General features: G+C 36.9%; 1 protein-coding gene across 8 annotated transcripts in view; it reads left to right on the forward strand.

The window, feature by feature from the left end:
- The window catches only part of LYST (lysosomal trafficking regulator), an 86,748-nt gene that overhangs the window by 50,797 nt on the left and 10,269 nt on the right, over nt 1-25,682 (forward strand). For 5 of the 8 annotated variants that reach the window (XM_071806270.1, XM_071806272.1, XM_071806269.1 and 2 more), the window contains exons 23-47: nt 1,022-1,655; nt 2,122-2,299; nt 3,200-3,369; nt 4,828-5,058; nt 5,987-6,165; nt 6,668-6,820; nt 8,217-8,408; nt 9,025-9,203; nt 10,334-10,540; nt 11,862-12,038; nt 12,513-12,589; nt 13,540-13,728; nt 14,508-14,653; nt 14,733-14,829; nt 15,516-15,577; nt 16,734-16,789; nt 17,806-17,958; nt 18,294-18,538; nt 19,286-19,352; nt 20,248-20,404; nt 20,800-20,940; nt 21,358-21,575; nt 23,657-23,884; nt 24,577-24,766; nt 25,303-25,439. In XM_071806270.1, coding sequence (XP_071662371.1) covers nt 1,022-1,655; nt 2,122-2,299; nt 3,200-3,369; nt 4,828-5,058; nt 5,987-6,165; nt 6,668-6,820; nt 8,217-8,408; nt 9,025-9,203; nt 10,334-10,540; nt 11,862-12,038; nt 12,513-12,589; nt 13,540-13,728; nt 14,508-14,653; nt 14,733-14,829; nt 15,516-15,577; nt 16,734-16,789; nt 17,806-17,958; nt 18,294-18,538; nt 19,286-19,352; nt 20,248-20,404; nt 20,800-20,940; nt 21,358-21,575; nt 23,657-23,884; nt 24,577-24,766; nt 25,303-25,439 — 4,463 coding nt within the window. Of the gene's footprint in view, nt 1-1,021; nt 1,656-2,121; nt 2,300-3,199; nt 3,370-4,827; nt 5,059-5,986; nt 6,166-6,667; nt 6,821-8,216; nt 8,409-9,024; nt 9,204-10,333; nt 10,541-11,861; nt 12,039-12,512; nt 12,590-13,539; nt 13,729-14,507; nt 14,654-14,732; nt 14,830-15,515; nt 15,578-16,733; nt 16,790-17,805; nt 17,959-18,293; nt 18,539-19,268; nt 19,353-20,247; nt 20,405-20,799; nt 20,941-21,357; nt 21,576-23,656; nt 23,885-24,576; nt 24,767-25,302; nt 25,440-25,682 lie in introns of those variants that run through there. The other 3 variants (XM_071806275.1, XM_071806276.1, XR_011738310.1) reach the window with 2 other exon arrangements.

Genomic DNA, 25,682 nt, shown 5'->3' on the forward strand with positions numbered 1-25,682 from the left:
ATTATATTTGTTGGGTAACTTGCTACTTGCATGTGATTTTATAGTTGGTTGCACTACCTGCTTGCATGTGTGCCAGCTTGGCTGTAAGATTTTTGCAGCTACATAGATCCTTCCTGTTGAATGAAGGCCAGCTTTGTCTGCTTGCACATGTATATGTGTATGTATATATATTTATATATTTGTTTTATACATTTATTTTAAATATTTATTTATATTTGGCTTTATATATTTGTTTATATATCCCACTTGATTAAAAAAATATATTCCTGATGCATTATCATTGCATTAGTACTTGCCAGTACATATCTTTCTAAATACTTCTGAATGAACAAAGTCTCCTTTTCCTAGACTAACAGAAAGCTTCCTTTACCACGCTGGTATACAGACTACTTTCTCTCTTAAAAATACATTTATGAAAGACATCTGTAATGTGCTCTGAAAGTTTGACTTTTTCAGGTCAAAATGTGTGCTTAAAAGGAAGCCATGTTAAATAAAATATGCAGTAATTTGTTATAAATATGAAGTACATGTAAAGCCTTAGTGCAGAAGGGTGGGTGAATAGTGTTTCAATATCCACTGAAACATGTTGGTAGGTTGCACCTCTTACACAAGAGCTCCAAACAGAGTAACTGGCTCTATTTGACTCTACTTTGAGCAAGGAGGTTGGACTAGACAATCTGCAGAGGTGCCTTCTACCCTCTGGGATTCTGTACAAAATTCTGCTGAGGGTTTTTTGAGAGGACCATAATATAAATCCAGAAATTCTAGTATATATGAAAGAAGTATTTTACTTTTTATATATCTTTCAGATTCATTTGTGACTTGATATATGTATGGTTTCATAGTAGTTCACTATCTCTATTTGTTAGACTAAATCTAAGCTATGCCAGGTGTTGAATCAGTTTTGCCGTATAAAATTAACTTGGGCCATCACTGTGTTAAATGTATGTGGAGTGTAACACTGGGGGAAAAGCTTGTTTCTGGTGCAAAAGGAATACTAAAGATATACTTATTTCTCTAGGGAATGCTTCCAAGGCTAGTGTACAGCAGAAGATAAGCTCTCAGGCACCTAAAAGGCTTTGCAAAAGCTTACCAGCATCTCCTACTTCTTCACCTCAAGTTCAGCAAAAAAGACTAACTGAAAGAATGGGAAGGAGCATTGATGACCTGCAGATAATTGGCAAGCGTGACTACATTGATCTCCAGGATAAAATTGGTTTTGTAGGAAGTTCTGAAACCATAAGGAGAGTACAAGAAGAACTCTTTCTTAGCAGTTGTGAGTCTGCAAAAACAGTTTGTGACTCAGAGTTAGCATCTGCTGAAACATTTGAAGATATTGTGAAAGAAGAGTTATCTGAAAATACATTTGAGAGTAAAGAAGTGGATGCAGACCTGAAATGTCATGAAGGTGGTGGAGCTGCAGCTGAGCCATCATTACATCGACCAGACAATCTGAAAGGCCTGCCTTCATTTCAGAAGAGTCAGACTAATTTTGCAGGGTTGGGCTTAGCATTTTCTGTTCATGGAGGATCATCAGCTATTGCGCGCTGGCCAAGCTTTGCAGACAAGAATGTGGTTCCTGAAGACTGGGAGAGTCTTGCTTTTTCTTCAGCTAATAAGGATACCCCAAAACCATCTGAAAGCCCTGATGATAGGTAGGCAGAGAAACAAAATATGAAATAATCAATAGTAGCTCAGTATATGGGCTTTAATTTCACAGCTATTGGTCTTGATTACTATTTTGCAAAAATCGGAAAGCTGAAAATTAAGCAAATGCTTTCAATGGCTGTCATAAACCAATTCATGAAGCTTTTAATCTATAGAATTGCATTATTTACATAGCAAACTTGAAAAATCAAACATTTTGCCATGTATGGTAGGAGTAGAAACTTGTTATGCTAGCTCACAAAAAATCTCAAGCAAGTAGTTCTGATCAGATTATCCTTTTTGCTATCTGCCATCCAAAAAAAAGTTTTAATGATGACTGATAATAGCAGTATTGGAGAAATGTTTGCCATATTTCTTCTTCCTCCTTGCCAGAGTGGCTAGCAATTATGCATTTTTTTAATGTTTTCTGCTGTAGACAATAAACTGTGGCAAAACATATTCCTCTGTTTTCAGATGTACAGAAGACTATCTTGTGCTTATTTGTTGTGGATTATATGACCTCTTGCGTGGAGTTCTCCTAATTCTACCAGATGTCATGCTAGAAGATGTGATGGACAAACTTATACAACCTGATTATCTTATAGTACTTGTGAACCACCCATCTCCTCTCATCCAGCAAGGCGTCATTAAAGTAGGCCTATATAAAATGTGTTCAGCTAAAAAGTTGTGAACTAGCTTAGCTAACATGTTGGAAACAAGAAGTTTTGTTAATGTTTTGCTTTTTTTTTCCTAGTTTTTGAAGTTGGCTTCTGAATTTTAAGATGTTTCCACCACCACAGATTTAAAAAAAAAGGGGGGGGGTGGGGACGGTGAGGCAAACAACACAAGCATAAAATCTTTCAGCCTATGATCTAAGCCAGAGGGCTTAGGAGTGTATGACGGCGTTACTGATGTGAATGGAAACAATGCAGAAAAAGTTGGTTTCAATATGAAATGGAGATGCTCTATGTTAATAGAACATGCAAGCAGAGTTTTAACTTCTGGCACAGTTGACTTTCAGTTATTCTGGGGAGCCATCCACACATTTGTGATCTGAACATGGACTTGAGGCCTCAAAACGTTTTCAGAGATTTTTGCATTATTAAAAGGACAATATTCCTGGATGATAACATTATGTAGATTAAAAACTTCAAATAGATTTGTATTTTAATTTGAAGAATAAGATTATACAGCTTAACAAACAAAATGATCCAAAAAACCATGCATGCACTTGCATACGCACCAAAGTGCAGGATTTATCAAATATAAGAAGTTGGAATGCACTTCTGTATGCATTGTGTAACAGTTGTGTGTGATTTCGTCTCTCTGAAACTTGACTAAAACCCTAAAAGTCCTCAGATTAGAAGGATAAAGTCAGCTGTCAGTAGTAACAAGGGCAGTGCAGGCTGCAGTTATGGTAATGCAACTGAGGTTTTTAATCTGGAATTTTTAAATAATTTATTTCAAACTGTTCAAATTAGATGAGTACTTAACTTTCAAGGGAGCTATATTGAATGTTTGTCTTACATCATGATTATGTGTTTATTTTTAGTTGTTGGATGCATATTTCAACAGAGCAAAGAGGGAGCAGAAGGAGAAATTCTTAAAGAATCGTGGCTTCTCCTTGCTAGCCAATCAGCTGTACCTTCACCAGGGCACTCAGGAAGTTGTAGAGTGCTTTTTGGAAATGCTCTTTGGCCGTTCTGTTGGCTTGGATGAAGAGTAAGTAATGCTTTGCTTTGTGCTGTGTAATTTAATATTCAAACTAGAAGCAGCACGCTTTGGTGGAGGAAAGGATTGTGATAGCTTTCTAATTACTGTTCTGTTCCAAGTAGTCATCAACCATAAAAAAAATTCTTTCAAAACTGTTTTGAAATGTTTTGCTTGTTGCTTTAATATTTTAATATATGAATCTTCTTATGACTGTTGTGTGGCCGTTAAGCTGTCTGTAAGCAACTTCATCTGATGGACACTATCAACTGGGATCTTCTGAACCCTCAGCCCTTCTGAGGGCCTCTGAGGCCTTTGCACTTTGAATGTCCTGTAGTCAGTTTAACATTTCCTATTCTTTCTGATCCTACGTGAAACTCTGATTTATATCCTTAGAAGCTTGAAGTAGTAGTCACTAGACTTCTACTGTTGGATTTTGGTAGGTGATTAAGGAAAAAGCTTGATGCCACGTCTGCTTCCTTGGCTTGGCTCTGAGTTTAAATCCAGGTTTCCTTTAGGGAAAATCCCACAGATACACTGTTTCTGTAAAGCAAAGAGCCACCTCATATTGACAGGAAAGGTGATTATCTTTAAGACAATTATCTAAGCAAATTATATTTTTTTAGAATTGGTATGACTACTGAATGTACAGGGAGAAGATACATCTAAATATCACCAGCAGTGCAAAAATTTTGCAGAAAAGCTCTTTCTCAGTTGCTGCCTCTGCAAGATTTGTAGCTGAATTACTTCTACTGTTTGGCCTGATCTTCAGCCTCCCCCCAAAATACTTGTTTTATTGCAAGACTTAAACCTGACTGCTTAACTAGCCCCAAAGCAGAGAACTGTTATTTCATCAGGACTTATAATGGGACTGGAAAGGTAATTCTTACAGCTTGGATTCTTTTAAGATTGTATATAATAGTTGTGTGATAGGCTGATAACCTTAAAATAGTAAGCCAATTTACTAATACACATGTAATACAAGGTGTGAAGCACTGTTCTAAATTCTACAATTGCAGGAAGAGAGATGTTGTAAAACCTAATAAAATGTCAGCAGTAGTGGATATAGAACATCAAACCCGCTGTCAGTCAGTGTATTATTATACTGATACCAGGTGGTATCTGCTTTCTTGATAATGTCTGTCCCAGTTGCAATACTTATTACTGGAAAGATGAGTCATATTTTTCTACACTGATTAAAAGAAAACACTCTGTTTGCATGAAATCTATATTGTAGACAGTTGGTAGTTAACTGAAGCTTCATATACACATTTGAGATGCTTTGTTTCCTTATGGCTCTTTCAAGTGTTTATTTTGCTCTTTATTTAGTAGATGGGCATCATTGCTGCAATGAAATGTAGGAAATTGCCATTTGCGTCTTTGTCAAAATACTGGCATAGGCTGGTATTCCAATTGCATGTGCCAGGTTGCTATTTTAAGGATGCCACTCATTTATATTTACTTTAATAGATTTGATCTGGAAGATGTCAAGAATGTTGGACTCTTTCAAAAATGGTGTGTCATTCCTGTTCTGGGTCTTATAGAGAACTCTCTGTATGATAATGTTCTGCTGCATAACTGCTTCTGTCTTCTGCTGCAAATCATAAGTTCCTGCTCAAAAGTTGCAGACCTGCTGCTTGATAATGGTTTGCTCTACGTGTTGTGTAATACACTGGCTGCTCTCAATGGACTGGAAACAAAGTGAGTATAGTACCAGTTGCTATAAAAAAAGCCCAGGCACAACCTTAATTGTAGCAAAAAAATAATATATGGCATTCTTACTACTTGCTAAAATGATAAGAGAACATGTATAAAGTAGCACTGGTCTTGAAGTTTTCAGCTTTAATTTTACCTTCGCGTGAAAGTTAATGTTTTAGATATTCAGTTCAAGCAATAGAAAACACTGGATATAAAATGTTCTTTCTGTACCTTAAATTCATGTGAAACAGAATTTTTAAATGCAAGTTTGTCACACTGTGTACACTTTGGATGCTTTTCCTAATAAAACTCACCTGAACAGTAAGATAAAGGCCCAGGAGATGGTAGCATTCTACTGTATCTATAGCCAATGTCAAAACTGCAGGAAAAGTCTTTCCTGTGCTGCCTGTGATTTAATATTTGAGATTTTTGAGTAACTTAAATGACTTTGTTAATTACTAACATTCTGTACTTTGAGAGGTTATGCAGTGAAGGAAGGAGAAGTGGAATTTTTGTTAATTCATTTCATTAGTTGGTATCCTGAAGAAATACAGATTTCCATTTTACCCCAGTATAGTTTCAGTTCAGCATGGTCATAAAATGATCCTATCCAGATTGGTTTTTTTGAGACATACAGGATTTCAGATGTGATCTGTAACTTAGAAATCTCATAATACATTGTTGCTTTTGCAATAAAACTTGGTTACAATTTTAATGTTAGAATGTCTCAAAGATTTTCAGGCATCTGATCTGCAAAAGTTAACAGTAGAGAGGTTTCTTTTATTACAGTTTTCTAGCATTCAGCAGTAACATTTTTATACGAAGTACAATATAATATTAGGTATGGTTGGCAGAAGTAGTGAGGGGAGTAGTAATGGGTCTCATTATGGGTTACAGTGTACTAGAATTGTCACATTTCTGGTAACTACAGCTTTGTTTGCAGCATTCCCTTGAATGACTACAAGTTACTTGCATGCGATATCCAACAGCTGCTGGTAGCAGTTGCCATTCATGCCTGCAGCTCCTCAGGTTCTCAATATTTTCGTGTTATTGAAGACCTCATTGTGCTGCTGGGTCATCTTCAAAATAGTAAAAATGCAAGGATGCAAAGTAAGTTATCTGCTTATTTTTGGGGTCATGGGATTGGAGAAGAAAATTGCTTCGCCATTGATTTTTTTTTTTTTTTTTTTAAATTGATATTTGTGCTGATGGAGATGGGGGAATTTTCTGGTGATGGATCTTCTTTCTTTTTTAGGTGATTTTCAAAGTAGTAGTTTTCCTTAGGAGCCTGCGTTTTGGTCAAGAGTTGTGTACTGCTAATCTGAACAAACAGTGACTGTAAAAATTCATTAAGGGTGTTTAAATGGAAATGTTCTATACAGTTTTGTTTAGCTTAATTCAGAATAATCAAATTCCATGGCTTTTCCGTGAGAACTCACTTGTGTACTGTCTGTATCTATGCAATAATGAGGTGACTTTCTATGCGACTTCTGTAGAATTGACGATTTTACAGCTCTGACACATTTTGTTACGTTCTTTTACAAACATCTGGTAAAAATTCTTGAAGACTTGTGAAGAATGTCATATGTCCTTTGTATGCCTCTCTTTGTAGATATGGCAGTTGTTCTACAGCTGAGAGTTCTTCAAGCAGCTATTGAATTGATAAAAACTACAGCAAACCAAGATGCTCAGGAGCAGGCTGGTTCAGCCCCACTGCCATCGGCACCGCATCGCGCAATGTTTCAAAAGCGTAAAGGCATTGCTGGTGAGTAGCAAAAGTGCAGTATTCTTTCTCCTGTGTGTATTGCTTTCAAGCTAATTTCAGTGATACAACAAATGAGTCCTGTTGCTTTGCTTTTTCTGTGAATTGGCTTTATTAATAGATAGATATATTTTAGAATAATGTAGCCTGTATCCATTTTGAACTTGTGGGGTTTTTTTATTAGGAGGAGGCAGTGGAGTATGAAAATGAAACCTCGGTCACCTTATTCTCACTGCAGTGTCTGAAGCCAGATATTACCTTCTTTTGAGATTCTCTTCAGTTCACGAGTTGCTTAGTAAAGATATTTTTGATCCATAGTGGTTTTAATAAATAACTTCACCACAGTAAGGAAATAAAATAATAAAGTTAGTGCCTGTAACTTTAACACAGCTATGATGTGGGGATTGGACTTTTGCACAATTTTTATGTAGTAATCATTCTGATTACTAGAAAACATACCTGGTACTCCAAATTAATAGTTAGGAATATGAGATTCCTAAATTCCACTGTGGTTGTGCTTGTAAAATGTTTGTGCAGTTCTAGCTTTAGCTGTAATACTTTCTCTGTATTTGACAGCTTGTGAGTCATTCTGTAAAGGTTTTGCAGTCTTCTGGCTGGAAATTGATTTTATGTCTCTCATATAAATGAAATTGCATTTAAGACTTTATAGAAGATATAATTCTAAAACCTGACATATGAGTTGTTTAAAACAAATAAACAATTATTATTCTCTTTTTTACTATGTTTCTCTCAATAGTGTCAGCTTTCAAGTCCCCTCTCCATCAGCCTAGTAAATGTAGCGAAAATATTTTTATATTAGTAAATCCGGTAAGGCGCTAAAGTTATTTTTGAAAGAGGCAAATACAGTCAAGGCCTACCAGTTCATTTCAATAAAATTTTAAGGAATATTATAAGTTCAAAATAGTACTTCTTTTGAAACAGGCAGCAATAGGTATGATACAAAATGTGTGTGTTTATAAGCAGTTAATATAACTGACTCCTTATTTGTGCTGATAAAGCTAGTTTATGGTATGCAATAATTTTTGGATGCATCATTAATTTTTAATTGTTTAAAAAGAGGAAGAAATAAATTTTTTTAGAACCTGCTTTACACAAAACTATACAAGCTGTACAGTAAATCTGATTTTGAGACCAAGTCATTTCATGGTATCACTTCTTCCATTTTATATATTTAATTTGAAATAGAAAAAGTCTTAAAAGAAAGAGATGAACACCCAAATGACACTTATGCTCTCTTCAATATTATTTCAACTTTTTTGTTTCCTTAAATGATGTGAACTCTTTGGATGCATGCAGTTGTGGTTGATTTTTTTTTTTTTTGGCGGGGGGAGGGAGTGGGTGTTTTAGTAGGATGCTATTAATGCTTCTCTATTTAAAGGCTCCAGAAAGTTTTCACTTGCTCAGTCTGATGCCCTGCTGATGAAAATGCGTTCACTAGCAAGTGAGGAATTCAACATGATGATGCAGCGGAGAATGAGCCAAGAAAATCCTATCCAAGCCACTGAGACTGAATTTGTGCAACGGTTACAGCGGCTGACTGTTCTAGCTGTTAACAGGCTCATTTATTTAGGTAGGATTTCCTTTTGTTCATTTCCCTTTTCACAGAGCCAGGGTAGCACTATACGAAAAATGGATTCTTGCTTTTGGAGTGTTGAAGTGTTTGAGAGGAAAGTAATACCATTGCTGCTAGTTTAATGGATTTAACTGTAAAACATTCTTTTGGTGAGTTGTCTCACAGTATTATGTAACTGACAATCTGGATACAGTTTGTGTGACTGAACTGAACAAGTTATTTTAATTCTACGTTAATCCATTCATGTGTTAACTGCCTGAATTATTACCTGAAGATTTAACTCTGCCAAAAGGAGCATCTGCTCTCAAAATGCTTCAGCTGGCATGTTTCTATGAAATCGCTACGTGTATTTGCAAGACTTGATGACTTCGGGGGCTAGTTCAAATTCCACAGAAGCAAGTGAAAGAATTTAGGACAAATAGTTGAATGGCTCTGTGATTAACTCTAAATGCTGACTGTTTCATAAGGGAAATGAAACAAGGCATACTTTTTGATATTTAAAATAGTAAAAATATACCAGTGAAGGCAATATTTGACTTAATGCCATGTAAAGGATCATAGGATTGTCTTGCTTGAGATGGTACCGATCAATATGTGCCTCTTAAATTTTAAGCATCTACTGAAGAGTGCCTTGATGTACTGGGTATAACAGAAGCCACAAGTCAAAGCAGACTTTCGGCATCCCAGCTGGAAGTTCCTGAAGAGGAAAGCCAGCAAGAACTGCCTAACAGAACAAATCCTTTTCTTAAAGAAATGTTCAAAATGTTGGTGGAAGGAATCAAAGTATCCATTGTAAGTAATTAGATGTTGTCCACATTAAAGTATATTTCATAAGGTTCCTTCATTAGAATTTCTTATGCATAAAGTCTTTTCTCCATAAATGCTTTTCTTACTGCCTCTCTCAGTTCAGATGTGGCATTAAAAACTTTGTTCAACTTCTGTTATTCTTCAGTTGTAAAACAATCAACACATCTGTTCTGATTTTTACCCTAATATCTGGCAAAACTTTGCTGTTCAAACAAGTACACAAAGGTTAAATAGATTTGTGTAGTCCATAATTTTGCTCTGTCTTCTAAATCTCAAGGTTTAGGTTTGCTGGAGCCTATAAAACAAGATCTGCTGTGCATCCACAGATGGGAGAGTTTGAGAAACATATGTCTCTAATATATTAGAATTGATGATGTAATTGTTGCCAGAGGGCTGGGAGTTTTCTTTTCTAGGATATGGGTATTAGCTTGTCAATCTTTCCAAGGTGATCAGGTTTCACTTGGGTAATTTGAAATGGTTTTATTGGGAAATTTAACTTACTGCTTCTTGCCTCTTTATTTTTCTTAGGTCAACTTTATCAAAAGTAGCTCAACCTAATTTTTTTTTTCTAGGTATGGAAAATTAAGTTTCTTAGGTTTATTATCATTCCATTATGCCATATTTGTAGTGCTTTTCAAAGATGCAGGTTTATTTTTGTGAGCACACGCACCTCAGTCCAATGCCTGGTTTCAAATCTTTTGAGGTAATCCATTCAGAAACTAGTGATAAATGTAGAAGGGCTATTCATTAAAATAAGCAAACAACAACAAAAAAATCCCCATTTTTTTTTTTAACCCTCTACATAACAATTTTAACTTTTTGGATTGTTATACAGTCCCTGTAACTGAATATCCAGTATAGCTAGGAGCTGCAGTCCTCATATTGGCAGAGTGAGAGAAAAATGCTTTTTTTTTTTTTTGAATGAACAAACCCTTCTTTTTAGTAGAATGCCTTTTAACTCAAAAAATAAATGGTAAACTAAAATGAAACACTTTATATTGGTAGAGAAGTCTTTATTGTCTTATATTTTGTTCATATTAACTGTGTTTTGTAATGTGATACTTGGTAAAAGGAAGCCCTAACCCTGTAATATTAAAAGATGGTCTCATACTTAGGGCACCAGCAGAATGAACGCACCAAAGCAGCAGTGGAAGAGAATCCTCTTGTCATGTAAGGACACGTTCCGTACACAACTTGGGAGGCTTCTTGTGCACATCTTGTCTCCTTCAAGGCCACTGCAAGAGAGAAAACAGGTTTTGGAGATGGTACATGAAATAAACCATCAAGAGATTATACGTGACTGTCTTATCCCAACTTTGCAAGTAAGCTCAAGACTATCTGAGAGAAGTTTGTAAAACCTGTATTCAATTTCCTTGTTTAAATTTTACAATTATTTATAAGTGTATATGGTTGAAGTTGTTCACGGCTGTTTTAGCAAAGTTTAGTGTAATGACAAAGTCATGTCATACAAAGTGCCTGTGTGTACTTCTGCAATTGCTCTATTAGCCTCTGGGTAGGTAGTTTCTAAGAGACAAGACAGGGTTATATTTTGGGTATGTTGACTCTGTAGCACATCAAACACCACATCTCCTGTGTAGTGCAGAAACAAAAAGTGGTACTAGTTTTAACATGAAGGATTTCTGAGGATGCTAGAAATTAAGGTACCCTGAAAAAGCAGATTAATGAAGGAATTACCCTTGCCTTTGAACTCCAACTGCAGACTTCCTGGAACTTATAAGAACTAGATTTTAAGAGGCAGTCAGTCCTCAATCAAAGCAGTACTTTATACATTCTTATATAGCCTTTATTAATTCTTAAAGTGGTGGGATTGTGTATTCTATGTTAACGCACATAGCTGAATGTTTTCTCCTTGCTTTTGTGGGTTTGTCAGGAAAAAGCTTTTCTGATTGTACTCTGTTAGTACAAGCTTGAGAGAAAGCATTTCTTAAAGCTCTGATCAGGAATTGGCTTGGAATGTTACTGTTTGGGATCTTCAGAAACTGCAAAAATGAAATGAATGATCTAAGACATGCCACAGTTTGAGTCACTGTATACTGAGAAAATCCTTATTGGATGAACCTATGACACTCAGGTGTTTCTTATCACATATTAATTATTCAGTTAAATTAACACTTTCACCAGTATAAAAGAGCTGATATACTAGCCATGGCCTCTTTGGGGGAGTGTCATGCTGAGTGCATTTGTGGCCTGTGTCTGCTTAACTTCATTATCTGTCAGCTCTAATTTGGTTCATCAAACAAGGTGTAGCATTCTTGGCAGGCAAAACTAGGAGTCTCTGGCATGTATTTTCTAAAGTGTAAACAGAGCTGCAGGAGCTGAGTACTTGGAAAAGAAACTTAACTGTCCTGTAAGCCATTTGAAAAGTCACAGTATGCTGAGAGAAGTTTTATCATGTGAAGGATTAAATTTAGTATGTTCTTTCTAGTTCTATAGAAGTTTGTCTTCAAATATTAAAGCAGCCATTTTCTTTGAATAACAGAAAAATTACGAGAAGAAATATGTCCAGGCTGACAGGAAAAGGGAATAAAGTTGGTGGAAAAGGCTGCTTGGTCTTGCATTGTGGAAATGAGAATGACCATACATCATCTTCTTTCCCCTTTTTCCCTTCTTTTCTTCTTCTAGCATGGACCTAAATTAGTGCTCTATTTATATGAGTTAATGCACAGTCACAGTGATGAAATGACTAAAGAAGAACAAAGAGCAGCAGGAGACTTTGTGAATACACTAAAATGTTGTGGCTATAAATGTATTCCCCTGAGCCCACGACCAAAACCAGATCTAATAAAAGCTTTGAAAGAGGTTTGTGAATAAAAACTTAAAAACCTGGCTATATTTGAAATAATTGTCTCTTATGTGGGGTCAGAATTTTGCTGCAGACAGCAATTTGTTTGCTTGGTGTGTGGCTTATGCTTTTGGGGATTCTCTTTGGGTTCTGAGTGTTTCTGTCACACATATTCAGTGCTTCACAGCAACTTCACCTGTTAATGCTTCTTGGCTAAGCATATTACTTCACCCAGGCAAAGCTGAGAGTTCATAATAAGCTACTGGTATGTCTTATTGTTAGGAAAAAAAATATGGATCCTTGGAAAACAAAATAATTCTTAATATATTAAAACTGTGGTAACTGAAATGAAGTCTTCATGGTTTAAAATGCTGTGAAGATACCAGCTGAACAGTTTTATCAGTCTTGCTTTTTGAAATTGGCATATTCTTTAGCATCTGCTTCCTTATTTTGTCTTTTAAAAAAAAATAATGTAAAAAACTTTGATTCAGGATCAGAAGAAATATGAGATGGAAGAAGGTGTAAACAAAGCTGCCTGGGAGAAGACAATGGCTAATAATCGACAAAAGTAAGTGTTGCCTTAAAGGGCCTGCAAGGACCCTGTAAGAATTTCTCTGTTCAACGTGCCCTATGGCAGAGTTGCCTATATGATTATTATAGATGTTTTTTCAAATTAACAGCACTGCTAGCTTTCAGATTTTTAGTTTAGTTTACTGCTATAAAAAGGCCTTGATTATATATGCATTTTGATAGGTTGTATAATAAATGCATTATGTGAACTTCAGAATACTGAATTGATTTTGCACATTTGGCACTTCACCCTTAGTTCTACAGCTTTTTCATCTGTCCAATCACCTCACCTGTTGCTGTGGTCTGTGCAATTAAATGTAAGGGAAATGTCCCTGCTACTAACCTTGATCTTCACGTAAAATATATTTGGCATAGTATTTGAACGCTTTTGTGAGCTACATAGATTGCTGCTACTTGGTATAATGTAAGTCTTGGTAGGTTGTGGTAGATTAAGAGGTTCTTTCCATTAATTGACATTTCAGGCTTTGCCATAAAAATCAGATCTGAGATGCACAGAGAGCATGCTATAATGTAGGCAACTGTAGTAGCTGTAAAGGTCAGCTTAGTCGAGTCTGCGCAGATAAGCAATAAGAATTCACTATGTTGAATAACTTGAGATTTGAGCAGTGGTAAATTACTATTCTTACTTCAGATTTTTATTGTAATGAATATACATTAATTAGTAAAGAATGCTAATATATAGGCATTGATCTTCTGATTGGCTTGGCTTGTCTTAAGTCACAAGTTATAGCTTTTTGTGAAGGCTAAGAGGCAGAAGGTATTTATAAGTCTTGTGAAAATTATGTAGGCTAAGTTGCTCTGCCTCTGCTGTAACAAGAACTGTGGATATCTACTGCCAAACTGATATTTTATAAGGGCTTTTGATGTCTTGCCTTCCTATCTCAGTGTGTGTACTTGACATTTTAAAACACAACTCTTTTTCCTCAGTCTCTTTCAGCGTCTGGATACAAAATCTAAAGACATTTCTAAAATAGCTGGAGACATCACACAAGCTGTGTCTCTGTCACAAGGAATGGAAAGGAAGAAAGTAATCCAGCACATCAGGGGGATGTATAAAGCAGAGCTAAGTGCCAGCAGACACTGGCAGGAACTTGTTCAGCAGCTTACTCATGATCGGTAAGTTGTTCTCTCACCTCAGAGAAAGCCAAAGAGAGACTCAATGCCTGACACGTGCTTCTCATTCTGCTTAGAGGCACATGAAATGTAGATGATCTTGAAATTAGAATTACTTACTTTTGGCAACCATCTGATGGTTAGAGACTTGTAAAATACTTGATTTATTCCCCTTTTTTTTTTTTTTTTTTTACAGTGAGTAGCCTTGTATTATTTCTGTGCCATTTAGACAGGTTTTTTTGTCAGGTGCATTTTGCTGTGCCCAACAGAATGGCAAAGTTAAAGTTTTTATATCTTCCATTACATTGATGGAGTAACAAAACTTCTTTGGGGTAATGTTATTCACATTAGCATCCAGATACTGTGTTCACTAATTTGCACAGAGGAAAAGATGCCAAGTCTTGACAAGAAACCAAACAATGGTATTTTTACCACTGCACGACTAGTATTATGTCATGTCTGTAGGAGCTGAGTTTTCAAAGTACAGCATTGGATGCATCATATTGCTGTTTTCATCAGAATTATAGTTACTCCAAGAGCAGTCTTCCAGTAGTAGCTCAAAATAGCCAGTCAGTGGGATGAAAATAAACTATAGAATTCAGTCTTTTGATACCTTTTCAGAAATAATTGCCCAGCGTACTGCTGTGAAACTTCTGCCTTTTTACTTTTTAAAGAAAACCAAAATAAATAGGCAAATATACTGCCTCTGCTGCCAAACTCAAACTTTTTGTTTGTTTGTTTGTTTTTTTTGTGGGTTTGTGTTTTTTTTTTTTTTTTTCCAGAGCACTCTGGTATGACCCAGGCTATTACCCAGCTTCTTGGCAACTGGATCCAACAGAGGGCCCTAACAGAGAGAGGCGCCGCCTGCAGAGGTGCTACCTAACTATTCCAAATAAGTACCTTCTCCCAGACAGGCAGAAACAGGAAGGTAATTATAACATCTTGTAGGAGTATATCTGAATTGTAATGACTGTTAGTACCTTATTATTTATGGTTTTTTTTAATAGGTGTGATAAAGACTCCATTATCTTATCTATTTGAAGACAAAACACATTCTTCTCACTCTTCTACTGTAAAGGACAAAGCTGCAAGTGAACATATAAGGTAAAGTTTGGGTAAAATTAACTTCCCTTTCCCACCTTCTCCCATTCTGAAGAAATGGTTTTCCTCACTTGTTTTGTCTAAATAAACATTAAAAAAACAATCAGTGAGATGAGAGACAAATGTCAGAAATTGTAGGTTTTTAGCTATACTCAAGCAAAAGATCAGCGCTACTAACATGTGCGTTTTCTGAGTCTTAAAGCAGTCTATCTCCATTACTTCAAAAATCAGTAAAAGCAAATACCACCTGTTGCGATATGGGGATTGGGCTTCTGTGGGATAACCTGATGGGATTTTACTTCTTTGTCACTTTGATATCCGAGACGGGCAGTGCTACTAGATCTGTTAGGTCTTTCCATCAGTGCTCAAAAGCAAATCGTGTTCTCATTCTCTCTGCTTTTACTGTTGTGTTAGTCAACTCTGAAGTTGTATTAATTTGCTGCCTACTACAAGCACTAATACTGCCTAAAATAACTGCAGAGAACACACAAAGAAAGAAATACAAATACACTAATGTGGACGTCTAGACAACTGAGATTCTATTTTCTTTCCTTCCTTGGAATTTGAACCATTAGAGTCATGGTGTTGAAAAGTCTGTCTTCAGCTGTAGTCTTTGAGGCCATTAGTTTTAGGTATGTGCCAAAAGGTACATGAATCTGTAAGCAGTAATAAAATTTGAAATATTTCAGAGTTAATCGAAGATGTATAAGTGTAGCACCTTCTAGAGAGACTGCTGGTGAACTTTTGCTAGGTGAGTAGAATTTTCAGTCCTTAAATCCTTTTTTGTATAAGATTCTTCTGTAGATATAAAGTTGGCTTTTTTTTTTCTAAAGTAATTGAGCTGTTGCCTGACTTTATGAATTATATACGTTACAAATAAGTTTTGCCTTTTTTCCCTATGATTTGCATGAGTGCTTTTTGGACTGTAGTTAAGTTTTAAAGCTGCAGACCACTTGCAGCTGTGGAATCACAAATCTATTTCTGTTAAGTACTGTCTTGCCCAGGTATTATTCTTACTATGTGTCATGGAGGGACCCCAAAATTAGTTTTAGGCAGACAACCAGGTCCAAAACAGACTTTTATTCTGTCCGGAAAAGTCTGGGAAAACAACCAATTAGAAACAGGGTTTATACAATTAGTTAGCACTCCGGTAACATAAAATGCAGGTTCGGATATCAGTTGAGGAAATTATTGGGGTAGGGCAAATAAGAATAATGGAGATGCACAGCGTGCATACTCACGAAAAACAATGCCAGACCCGTCCCTGACTCCAGGAAAATACACTTACTTATCTAGCAAGGAAATCACTTACTTATTCCAGCAAGGAAAATACACTCGCTTATGCAGCGAGGGAAGTATCTAGTAAGTTATCACTCACCCACATGCATAGGTGAAGCAGTCCCATTTTTGGGGAGGTTACCTTAGACGGCGTCCCAGTCCCAGGAGGGCTCTCAACAGCAGCAGACCTGCAGCTCCGAGAGGACCACACAAAGGGGATCCTCGTCGGGAACCCCATTTTTATAGTCTTGTCAGATCTGGCTGTGGGCATTCCAGAAGCTTCTCAGCTTCTCTGCACCCCCCCACTCTGGCTATGGGCTCCCCAAAACTTCTCGGCTTCTCTGCACCCCACCGGCTCTGGCTATGGGTGCCCAGAAACTTCCTGACTTCTTGGTGTCTCTCCCCTCTCCTGGCTAACGGCGAACAAAAGGAGCTATTAACTGTCCCACTGAAGGAGAGGGGGGATGTGTTGTGGAAGAGGGGGTGTGCATGCACCTTCCACATTGAAGAAAAGGGGTGGGGGAGAATGTGCCACAGTATGCTTAACTCTTGGGCACTGTTTATATAACACGAACATGCATAATACAACGTAATATCATGTACCTTTATGCAACTATTTTTTCCTGCAGGAAAATGTGGCATGTATTTTGTTGAAGACAATGCTTCAGACACAATTGAAAATTCTGTAAGTACTAGATCATAACATTCTATAGCCTTAATTTTTGCAAACTGTGACCATGAGTATCTTTTGTCTACTGCCACTGAGACTACTGGAGTACTAGAGTTAGAAGTCTCTGGACAAGACCAGCCAAACTCATTAGTTTGAGTTCAGTCTTGCATCTGTTGCCTCTCCCTGTGGATTCAGTAGTGATAGCAGAAAACAGGAAAGATGTGGGGCTGTGACTGAGAGGGAATAAGGAGGGTGTGATGTGAGGAGGCTTCTGTACCTTGCTGTCCATTGCTCTGGGTTCATCAGCACAAGTGCACAGAGCTTGCTTGTGTCTGCACGTGAGAACTTGCCTTGCTGGACACTGGAGCACTAAGAAGTACAGAAACTCAGAAGTGTATGAGTTGTGCTGTACCCTACAGCATCTGATTCTTGAATTTTCCATTATATAGGATGTTCTAGCTCCCTCTTTAATCCTATATGAGAAGACTTTCAAGGAGGAAACTGGAACTGACCTAATCCTTCTAATTCACAAATGCTCTGATGTACTGTTTAAGTTTATACATCCAACAGACATCTAAAAATAATCAAGACATGGATTATACTGATGAAAGTTTTGAACTATTTTCAGGAAGCTCTTCCTTGTATCGATTAAACACACAGCTCCTGTGGTTTAAGATGTTACCAGTGTTTTGCTGCTTTGTCTGTCATAGAACTGTCAGAATTGGATTCATGGCAAAGCTTTGCTTGCTCTGGTTGGTTGTTCAATATTTTAGCTTAAGAGCCAGTGAAAATATGGCATTATGGCTACTGTTGGATAGGGAAATGGAGCAACTGAGGAGCATGCATGATGTTCTGCCCACTGCTTTGAGGAGAAACGTATGAAAAAAGTCACAACGATGTCTTAAAGCATCACAGCAAAATTAAAGTTTGCCTTGTGACATGCTGTATGGTTATATACTGGCTGCATTGAAGAGTTTCTTGTTTAGAAAATCTACTGTTTAAAATAACTTTTTCAATTGCAAATTCTGCAGAGTTTTCATGGGGAAACTGAACCAGCATCGTTTTCTTGGACCTATGAGGAAATTAAGGAAGTTCATAAGCGCTGGTGGCAGTTAAGAGACAATGCTGTGGAAATATTTCTAACAAATGGCAGAACTTTACTCTTGGCTTTTGATAATACAAAGGTAATGTGGCACTGATGCATAATAATATATCACTGTGTTTTGCTGTGTCTTCGTAATATGTACATTCATGAATTAGTTTCTAAGGAGACTTGATGTGTGGACTAATTAAATTCTAATACCTTTATAAAAACTTGGCTCATCTAGACTTCTAGGCAAACACAATCATGTTGTAAAACACATCTCTGTATTAAGACATTAAGAAATCTTAGTAATACTAAATATTATTCCATTACAGTAGATATCTGGAAATTTGTAAAATGAGAGAAACAGTTACTAAGTCTGAGTAGTCTGAAGCTTTTTAATTACATTATTAAATCTATGGTATTTTCTTCTAGGTCCGTGATGATGTGTACCACAACATCTTAACTAACAATTTACCTAACCTTTTGGAATATGGAAACATGACTGCTTTGACCCACCTCTGGTGCACAGGACAGATTACTAACTTTGAATATCTGACTCATTTAAACAAACATGCCGGCCGTTCCTTCAATGATCTCATGCAATATCCAGTATTTCCTTTTATACTTTCTGACTACACTAGTGAAACACTGGACCTAAATGATCCATCAGTATATAGGTAATACGAAATTTTTGGAACTGGTTATTTCCAAATACATGAACTAATCATCCAGTATAGCTTTTTAACTTTGTACTGAACTGCACTGCACACATACGTGAATGGAACTACTCAGGAACAAGCCTCATCCATAGTAACGTGGGCTTTTTACAATAAGTGGCTGCTTCACCTCAAATTTTTAAATAAAATGCCTAGTATTATGAGGGTGTAGGTTCGAAGGATGCTATGAATTGGATCTATATACTGTTTTAATAAGATATGGACAGTCCACAGACTTCAATAAAAGCTCTATGTTTAAATTAATGTGAGTAAACACTTACAGGCCAAGAAGTAAAAATTAAATAGAAAAGAAATAATATTATAAATTATTTGGCCAGTTACAAAAACATGTTGTCTTCATTGTGAATAGATCTGAGTGAATTCTCTCACCCTAATAAATATATATAAGCTAATTTAATGTTTGTGTGCACGAAGTCTTTGCCTTGATATGATGTCTCTGATCTGACAGAGGCACTTTGCATTTGCTTGCCTGTTACTGTGTTATGGGGTAGCCTGTGGATCTGAGTTTGCCTTTAGCACTAACTGAAAGTGACCTTTTTATTTTTCAAACTCTCTTGTAAAGTGATATTCAGTTTTGTTTGTCCTTTTCATTATATTAAAGATGTTATTCTTATTAATGCATTATTAAATAGCATGAATCAACATCTTTATAAAAATGACAAGATATCAGTACTACTTCTGTTACAGAAATCTGGTGAAACCAATAGCTGTACAGTCTAAAGAAAAAGAAGATCGTTATGTGGACACTTATAAGGTAATCTGGATAACTTTTGCTTCTTGCCTTTTTTTCTATTTATAAATGATATGGAGGCTTTTATTTTTTTCATACATTGACTGGGGAAAAATAAGCCACAAATCCAATATTTTATGTCTATGGAATTCTCATTTCCAGTATGCTACATTTCCTGGGGATTGTTTTATAACATATTTGGAACCTGTATTTATCTGTTCCTGTACCTGAAGTTGTCAATCCATTTAGTCTTTCTATGTGATACTGCTGAGGAAGTTAATTAGTATCTTCTTATGTATGAACATACATATATTTAAAGATCCCTCAAGACCAGGTAGATAACTTATTGCTGGTATTTGAAATTACTTCAGTGGAACTTGTGGCTTTTCTTTGTGTTTAATAACAGAAAATCTGTTTTCCCTCAAGTATGCTGTTTATTTTAACATGCTCTACTGTGATTACAGTGCTCCTTGATTTTTGTTCTTCAGAATGTTTTAAAGGTTGTAGGAAATAACATGCTGGGGAATTAAAGCATCTGCAGCTGGACCTTCAAACTTATGCCTATATCATCATGGTCTAGTGTATTATTTGCAAACATTGTTTTTCTCCATTTAGTACTGAAAAGCTTGTACAATGATTGCTGTGTTATAAAACAATAGGAAAAAGGCGAAAACAACAAATAATGGAAAACTGGTCATTTAAATTAGCTTGAGACTGATAATTAACTGGATTGTAAAAGTTATCATGTTTCTTTAGACACTGAGAGTGTATTTGATTTTTGATTTCAAATTACTTTTAAATGTATGTTCCTCCAAAAGTTTTAAGTTTTATTCCTAAACAACTGAAGCTCTCATTTTTGTTATTGGGAGGGGGTAGGAGGTTTGTGATATATATTTTTTTTTCCCTACTACTTTTCTAGTATTTGGAAGAAGAGTACCGTAAAGGAGCACGAGAGGATGATCCAATGCCCCCTGTACAACCGTATCACTATGGATCTCATTATTCCAACAGCGGAACTGTGCTTCATTTCCTAGTTAGGCTACCACCCTTTACTAAAATGTTTTTAGCCTATCAAGGTAAGATTGCTTTTGCTTGCACTTGCCTTTCACATCTGGGCCTTGGCCCAATGACTCAGGAATGCTGGATGTTACTCTGTTTAGCATAGTTTATCAGTTCCAAATAGGTGAATTCACTAAAATTCTATGTGGTATGCTTTCACAGTAGACCCATTCTGAAATTATTGAGCTAGACCATAAAGCTGTACATCTTATATGTATACCTTAGTGTATGTAGAATAAAAAGCTGATGTATATTTGACTTGCAGTCCATGTATAACACATTTTAATTGAGATAGAAGAATTCTAAATATTCTCAGCTAACTAGAGAACAGTTATCTACTTGAAGTTGCAGATGTGTAACTGTTACCGTGTCCATTATCAATGTAACAAATTCAGTTTGGATTTCTTTACAGATCAAAGTTTTGACATCCCAGACAGAACTTTTCACTCTACCAATACAACCTGGCGACTTTCTTCGTATGAATCAATGACTGATGTAAAGGAGCTTATCCCAGAATTTTTCTACCTTCCCGACTTTCTAGTTAACAGAGAAGGTATACTAAGAGGGTAACAAAACTATATGCCCAAAACAGCTGTATGGTTGAATCTATGCGTTGAAACTGAGAGTATTTCTATCCCTTGATTGAATATACTAAACAGTAAGATGTATGGGAAAAATCTGGCATGAATTTGCAGGATATGCTACAAAAACTGTTACGTAGGACTTAAGGAAAGTTTTTTCATAATTATGTCAGAAGTGCAAAGGAGGTTCCTGTTTGATTTTTTTTTTTTTTTTTTTTTCCATTTGAATGAATATGTACAGCTTGAATGTGTTTGAGGGAGACTTGTTAATGGTGCTGCTTTGATCAGCAATCAATGTGCTTAATGGTCAGCTTTCATAGAACTCTGTAAAGACCTTTTTGAAGTTACTGTCAACTAAAAAGTTGGATCATTTACTCCTGTGTTTCTAGGTTTTGATTTTGGAGTACGTCAAAATGGTGACAGAGTTAACCATGTCAATCTTCCACCCTGGGCTCGTAATGATCCTCGTCTGTTCATCTTGATTCATCGTCAGGCTTTGGAGTCTGACCATGTTTCCCAGACAATCTGTCACTGGATTGATTTGGTGTTTGGTTATAAACAAAAAGGCAAGGCCTCTGTTCAGGCTATTAATGTCTTTCATCCTGCAGTAAGTATCTGTTAAGCAATTGTGTTTGTTCATTGTACTTAACTTAATAGGGGAAAGTTCAGTCTGACTTGATTGGAAAACATCCAGCATGAAGCAAGATTCCTTGCTCGTGAAGTGTTGTAGAATAAGAAAATGCTTAACCATTTCAATGTGGAACTCATTCCAAGGACTGTTGTGAGACTTAGTGTGTTTGTGTTTGTCTTTCTTGCCTGGAGATAGGCATGGAGGATGATCAGGTATGGGGATTAGACTTTCTGTATAGTTGTTTGCAATGGTATACAGGTATTGTTTTTGTGTATACCTGCATCCATCTCATTCAAAAGAAGCCTTTCAGTTTGGCAGATTATGCTGCAGCTTTAAAATGGTTAAAATAGTTCCATTTGTCCTGAGCTCATTATTTTGTAGAATTATGGAATGGTTGGATTGGAAGTGACCTTTAAGATCATCTAGTTTCATACCCTCCACCATGGGCAGGGCCACCTTCCACTAGACCAGGTTGCTCAAAGCCCCATCCATCCTGGACTTGAACACTGCCAGGGATGGGGCATCCATAGCTTCTCTGGGCAGCCTGTTCCACTGCATCACCACCCCCACAGTAAATAATTTCTTCCTTATTTCTAATCTAAATCTTCCCTCTTTCAGTTTAATGTCATTACCCCTTGTCTTGTCATTACACACCCATGTAAAAAGTCCTTCCTCATCTTTCCTGTAGGCCCCCCTTAAATACTGGAGGGCTGCTATAAGGTGAAAGAATCACAGAATGTTAGTGATTGGAAGGGACCTCGAAAGATCATCTAGTCCAATCCCCCTGCCGGAGCAGGAACACCCAGATGAGGTTACACAGGAATGTGTCCAGATGGGTTTTGAATGTCTCCAGAGAAACAGACTCCACACCCTCCCTGGGCAGCCTGTTCCAGTGTTCTGTCAACCTCACTGTAAAGAAGTTTCTTCTCATATTAAAGTGGAACCTTCTATGTTCCAGTTTGTACCCATTGCCCCTTATCATTGGTTGTCACTAAGAGCCTGGCCCCATCCTCCTGACACCCTTTACATATTTGTAAACATTAATGAGGTCACCCCTCAGTCTCCTCCAAGCTAAAGAGACCCAACTCCCTCAGGCTTTCCTCATAAGGGAGATGGTCCACTTCCAGAGGTCTCACTGGAGCCGGGCTGAGCAATCCCAACTCTCTCAGCCTGTCCTCACAGGAGAGGAGCTCCAGGCCCCTGATCATCTTTATTCCCCTGCTCTGGAGTCACTCCAACAGGTCCATGTCCTTGTCATGTTGGGGGCCTCAGAGCTGGATACAATACTTCAGGTGGGGTCTCACAAGAGCAGAGTAGAGGGGGAGAATCAGCCCTCTTGACCTGCTGGTCACATTTCTTTTGATTTGTGTTCTTCACTTCATATGCATCGTGTGTTTTGTCCCTCTAATGAGCACTTTCCTCCCTAGTAAATTTAATTTCAACTCAGTCTGCATTTAACATAAAGACTTCCAGAGTTTCACTACCTAATTGTAACACAGATATCTCTGATTGTATTCTTTAGCTTCAACCTTGACTATCACAAGATTTGCTCAGCCAGGCAGTCCTGCTTTCAAAATGCATTCAAATGTGTTAATGTTCATTATATAGCAGTAAGAACTAATAAAACAGTAGTGTTTGGCAGTGGCAGATTTTTGTTTTCAAGTAGCCATCAAAATGTTTTCCTTCTTTTTGTTCTTAAGTATTATGTTTTTCAATTTTTATTCATTAGCAACCGTTCTGTGTTGCAGATTAGCAAAGGTCTACTAAGAAAACCTCTTTTGACAGAAATCAGTCATGGAATAAATCTAGGAGCAGCTCACATGACAAATCTTAAAGTGGTAGTTGTCACCACTTCTTTATTGGAGATAAGGTTACTGTTCTTGGTGGCTCTTTAGTCAGCATAGTGTTGTGGGATGGTTTCTACTCCAAGTTTTAACCAAACTGAAGAGTGTGCCTCTTATTTTGTGTGCATGAGTTGACAGTCTTTCCCAAAGACAAACTGGACAAGCTTATTCTTGCCCCTCCTCTTTTTTTTTTTTTTTCTTTCTCCTCTCTAGACCTATTTTGGAATGGATGTTTCTGCTGTTGAGGATCCTGTTCAGAGAAGAGCCCTTGAAACAATGATAAAAACATACGGGCAAACACCTCGGCAACTGTTCCATGCAGCACATGTTAGCAGACCTGGATCCAGGCTTGTCATGGAAGGAGAACTTCCTGCTGCCATGGGATTACTTGTGCAGTTTGCTTTCAGAGAAACCAGAGAAACTAGAGAAATAATATATCCAGTATGTCATTCTGATTTGCAAGATGGTTTAATTAACATTCATGGCTGTAATTATTGTACCCTTATGTTTACAGTTTCCTTTCTTAAAACTGCAACTTACTTCCCAAATTGTACTGTAAAGAAAATACACAAAATCAGTGAAGTCATAGTGAAAATTATTTTCGTGCATTTGTGATATATTTTGTGCCAAACTGAGATATAACCAAAATGAATTCAGATCTAGCAAATAGGTGTTGGAAAGCATTTCACTTAAACAGTTTTATACTTTCAATGACAAATTCTAGAATCTGTGTGCAGACCTATAGTAGGTAAACACATACTGTACTTTCTTCCATCCTCAACTTTTTCACTTTCTCTAGGACAGTTCAACTTTCTTCACTTCAAATGCTTGTTTTCACTGGGGTCCAGTGAGAGACTGAATTACTGCATTTAAAGAAATCAGTAGTTTTCACTAAACTACCTGAACTACAAGCTTGCTACCTCAGCCCTTAAAGAAGTGGGAGAACTCCCTTAAAGCTATTAATTCAGCTGCTGATACTACTGTGCTTCATACTTGCCTTTCTAGTATTTTGAGAATACTTCAGCAGTCCTTACCATGTGACTGCTTATGAGAATGTGATACAAATGATTCTCCCTTACTAATGAAAACTTTTTACCACTTTTTAACTTCAAACTTATTTGTGTTTATTTTAGAGTCCGTTGCCATGGATCAAAGGCTTGAAGTGGGGGGAATACGTTGGTTCCCCAAGTGCTCCAGATCCTGTTGTCTGCTTTAGCCAACCACATGGAGAAAGGTTTGGCTCTCTCCAGGCTTTGCCAACTAAAGCTATCTGCGGTTTGTCCCGCAAGTTTTGCCTTTTGATGATATATAGCAAGGAGCAAGGTATGAATTTGTGCTTATTCTCTACATGCACAATAGAGGCAAAAATGAGCCATGAAAAATAAATCTAATGCTACTATTATTCTCCAGGAAACTTACCCAGTTCAGTCACTTTTGCCAAAGATTGATTTATAAATCTAGTAACAGCTTCCACATGTGTGGTATCTTTCCTGGAGGGTGGATTTTACTTGCAATTTTCAAAACTATGTAGAAGCATCCTGTAATTAAGTTGATATTTTTTTATTAAAGTGACTGAAATGTGAGGATCTAACTTCAGAACTTGCCAGCAGATTCAGTCCAAGAACTGAAGAACAAATGAAAAGAACATGAGGCAAAAGAGAGTGAAAAGAACATGAGGCAAAAGAGAGTTAAAAGAACAGGTTTTAGAGGCAGAGAATGAGGAAAGTTATCAGTAAAAAGCAGAGGTGAAGGAGGTTCTAGCTTGTGGTAAAATGTAGACCTGAGATTTTTATTGTTGACTGTCAAATGATCAACTCTTCAGTTTGATATATGACAAAATATTATATGCCTTCCTTCAGGTGTGAGAAGCATGCACAGTACTGATATTCAGTGGTCAGCTATCCTGAGCTGGGGATATGCAGATAACATTTTACGACTGAAAAGCAAGCAAAGTGAGCCTCCAGTAAATTTTATACAGAGCTCACAGTTCCATCAGGTAAAAAAAAAAAAAAATCAGTCTCTTGGTCTTCAGTTTAATATTGCTAGTTTAAATGGTGTTCTGACTTGGCAGTAGATACTCTTGCTTTCATTTCTCTTGGAGATAAGCTTCCAAACACAACTATTTTAAATCTATATTATTCTCCTTTAGAATATGTCTCTCATTGCTCCAGTGTTTTTCATTCCTGGATGTGTTCCTGTACTAGGTAAAGATCCCTTCTGAAGGCATTTGGTTTTTGTA

The sequence above is a fragment of the Patagioenas fasciata genome, chromosome 3 (genome assembly GCF_037038585.1).
Source record: "Patagioenas fasciata isolate bPatFas1 chromosome 3, bPatFas1.hap1, whole genome shotgun sequence".
In the NCBI taxonomy this organism is placed as follows: Eukaryota; Metazoa; Chordata; class Aves; order Columbiformes; family Columbidae; genus Patagioenas; species Patagioenas fasciata.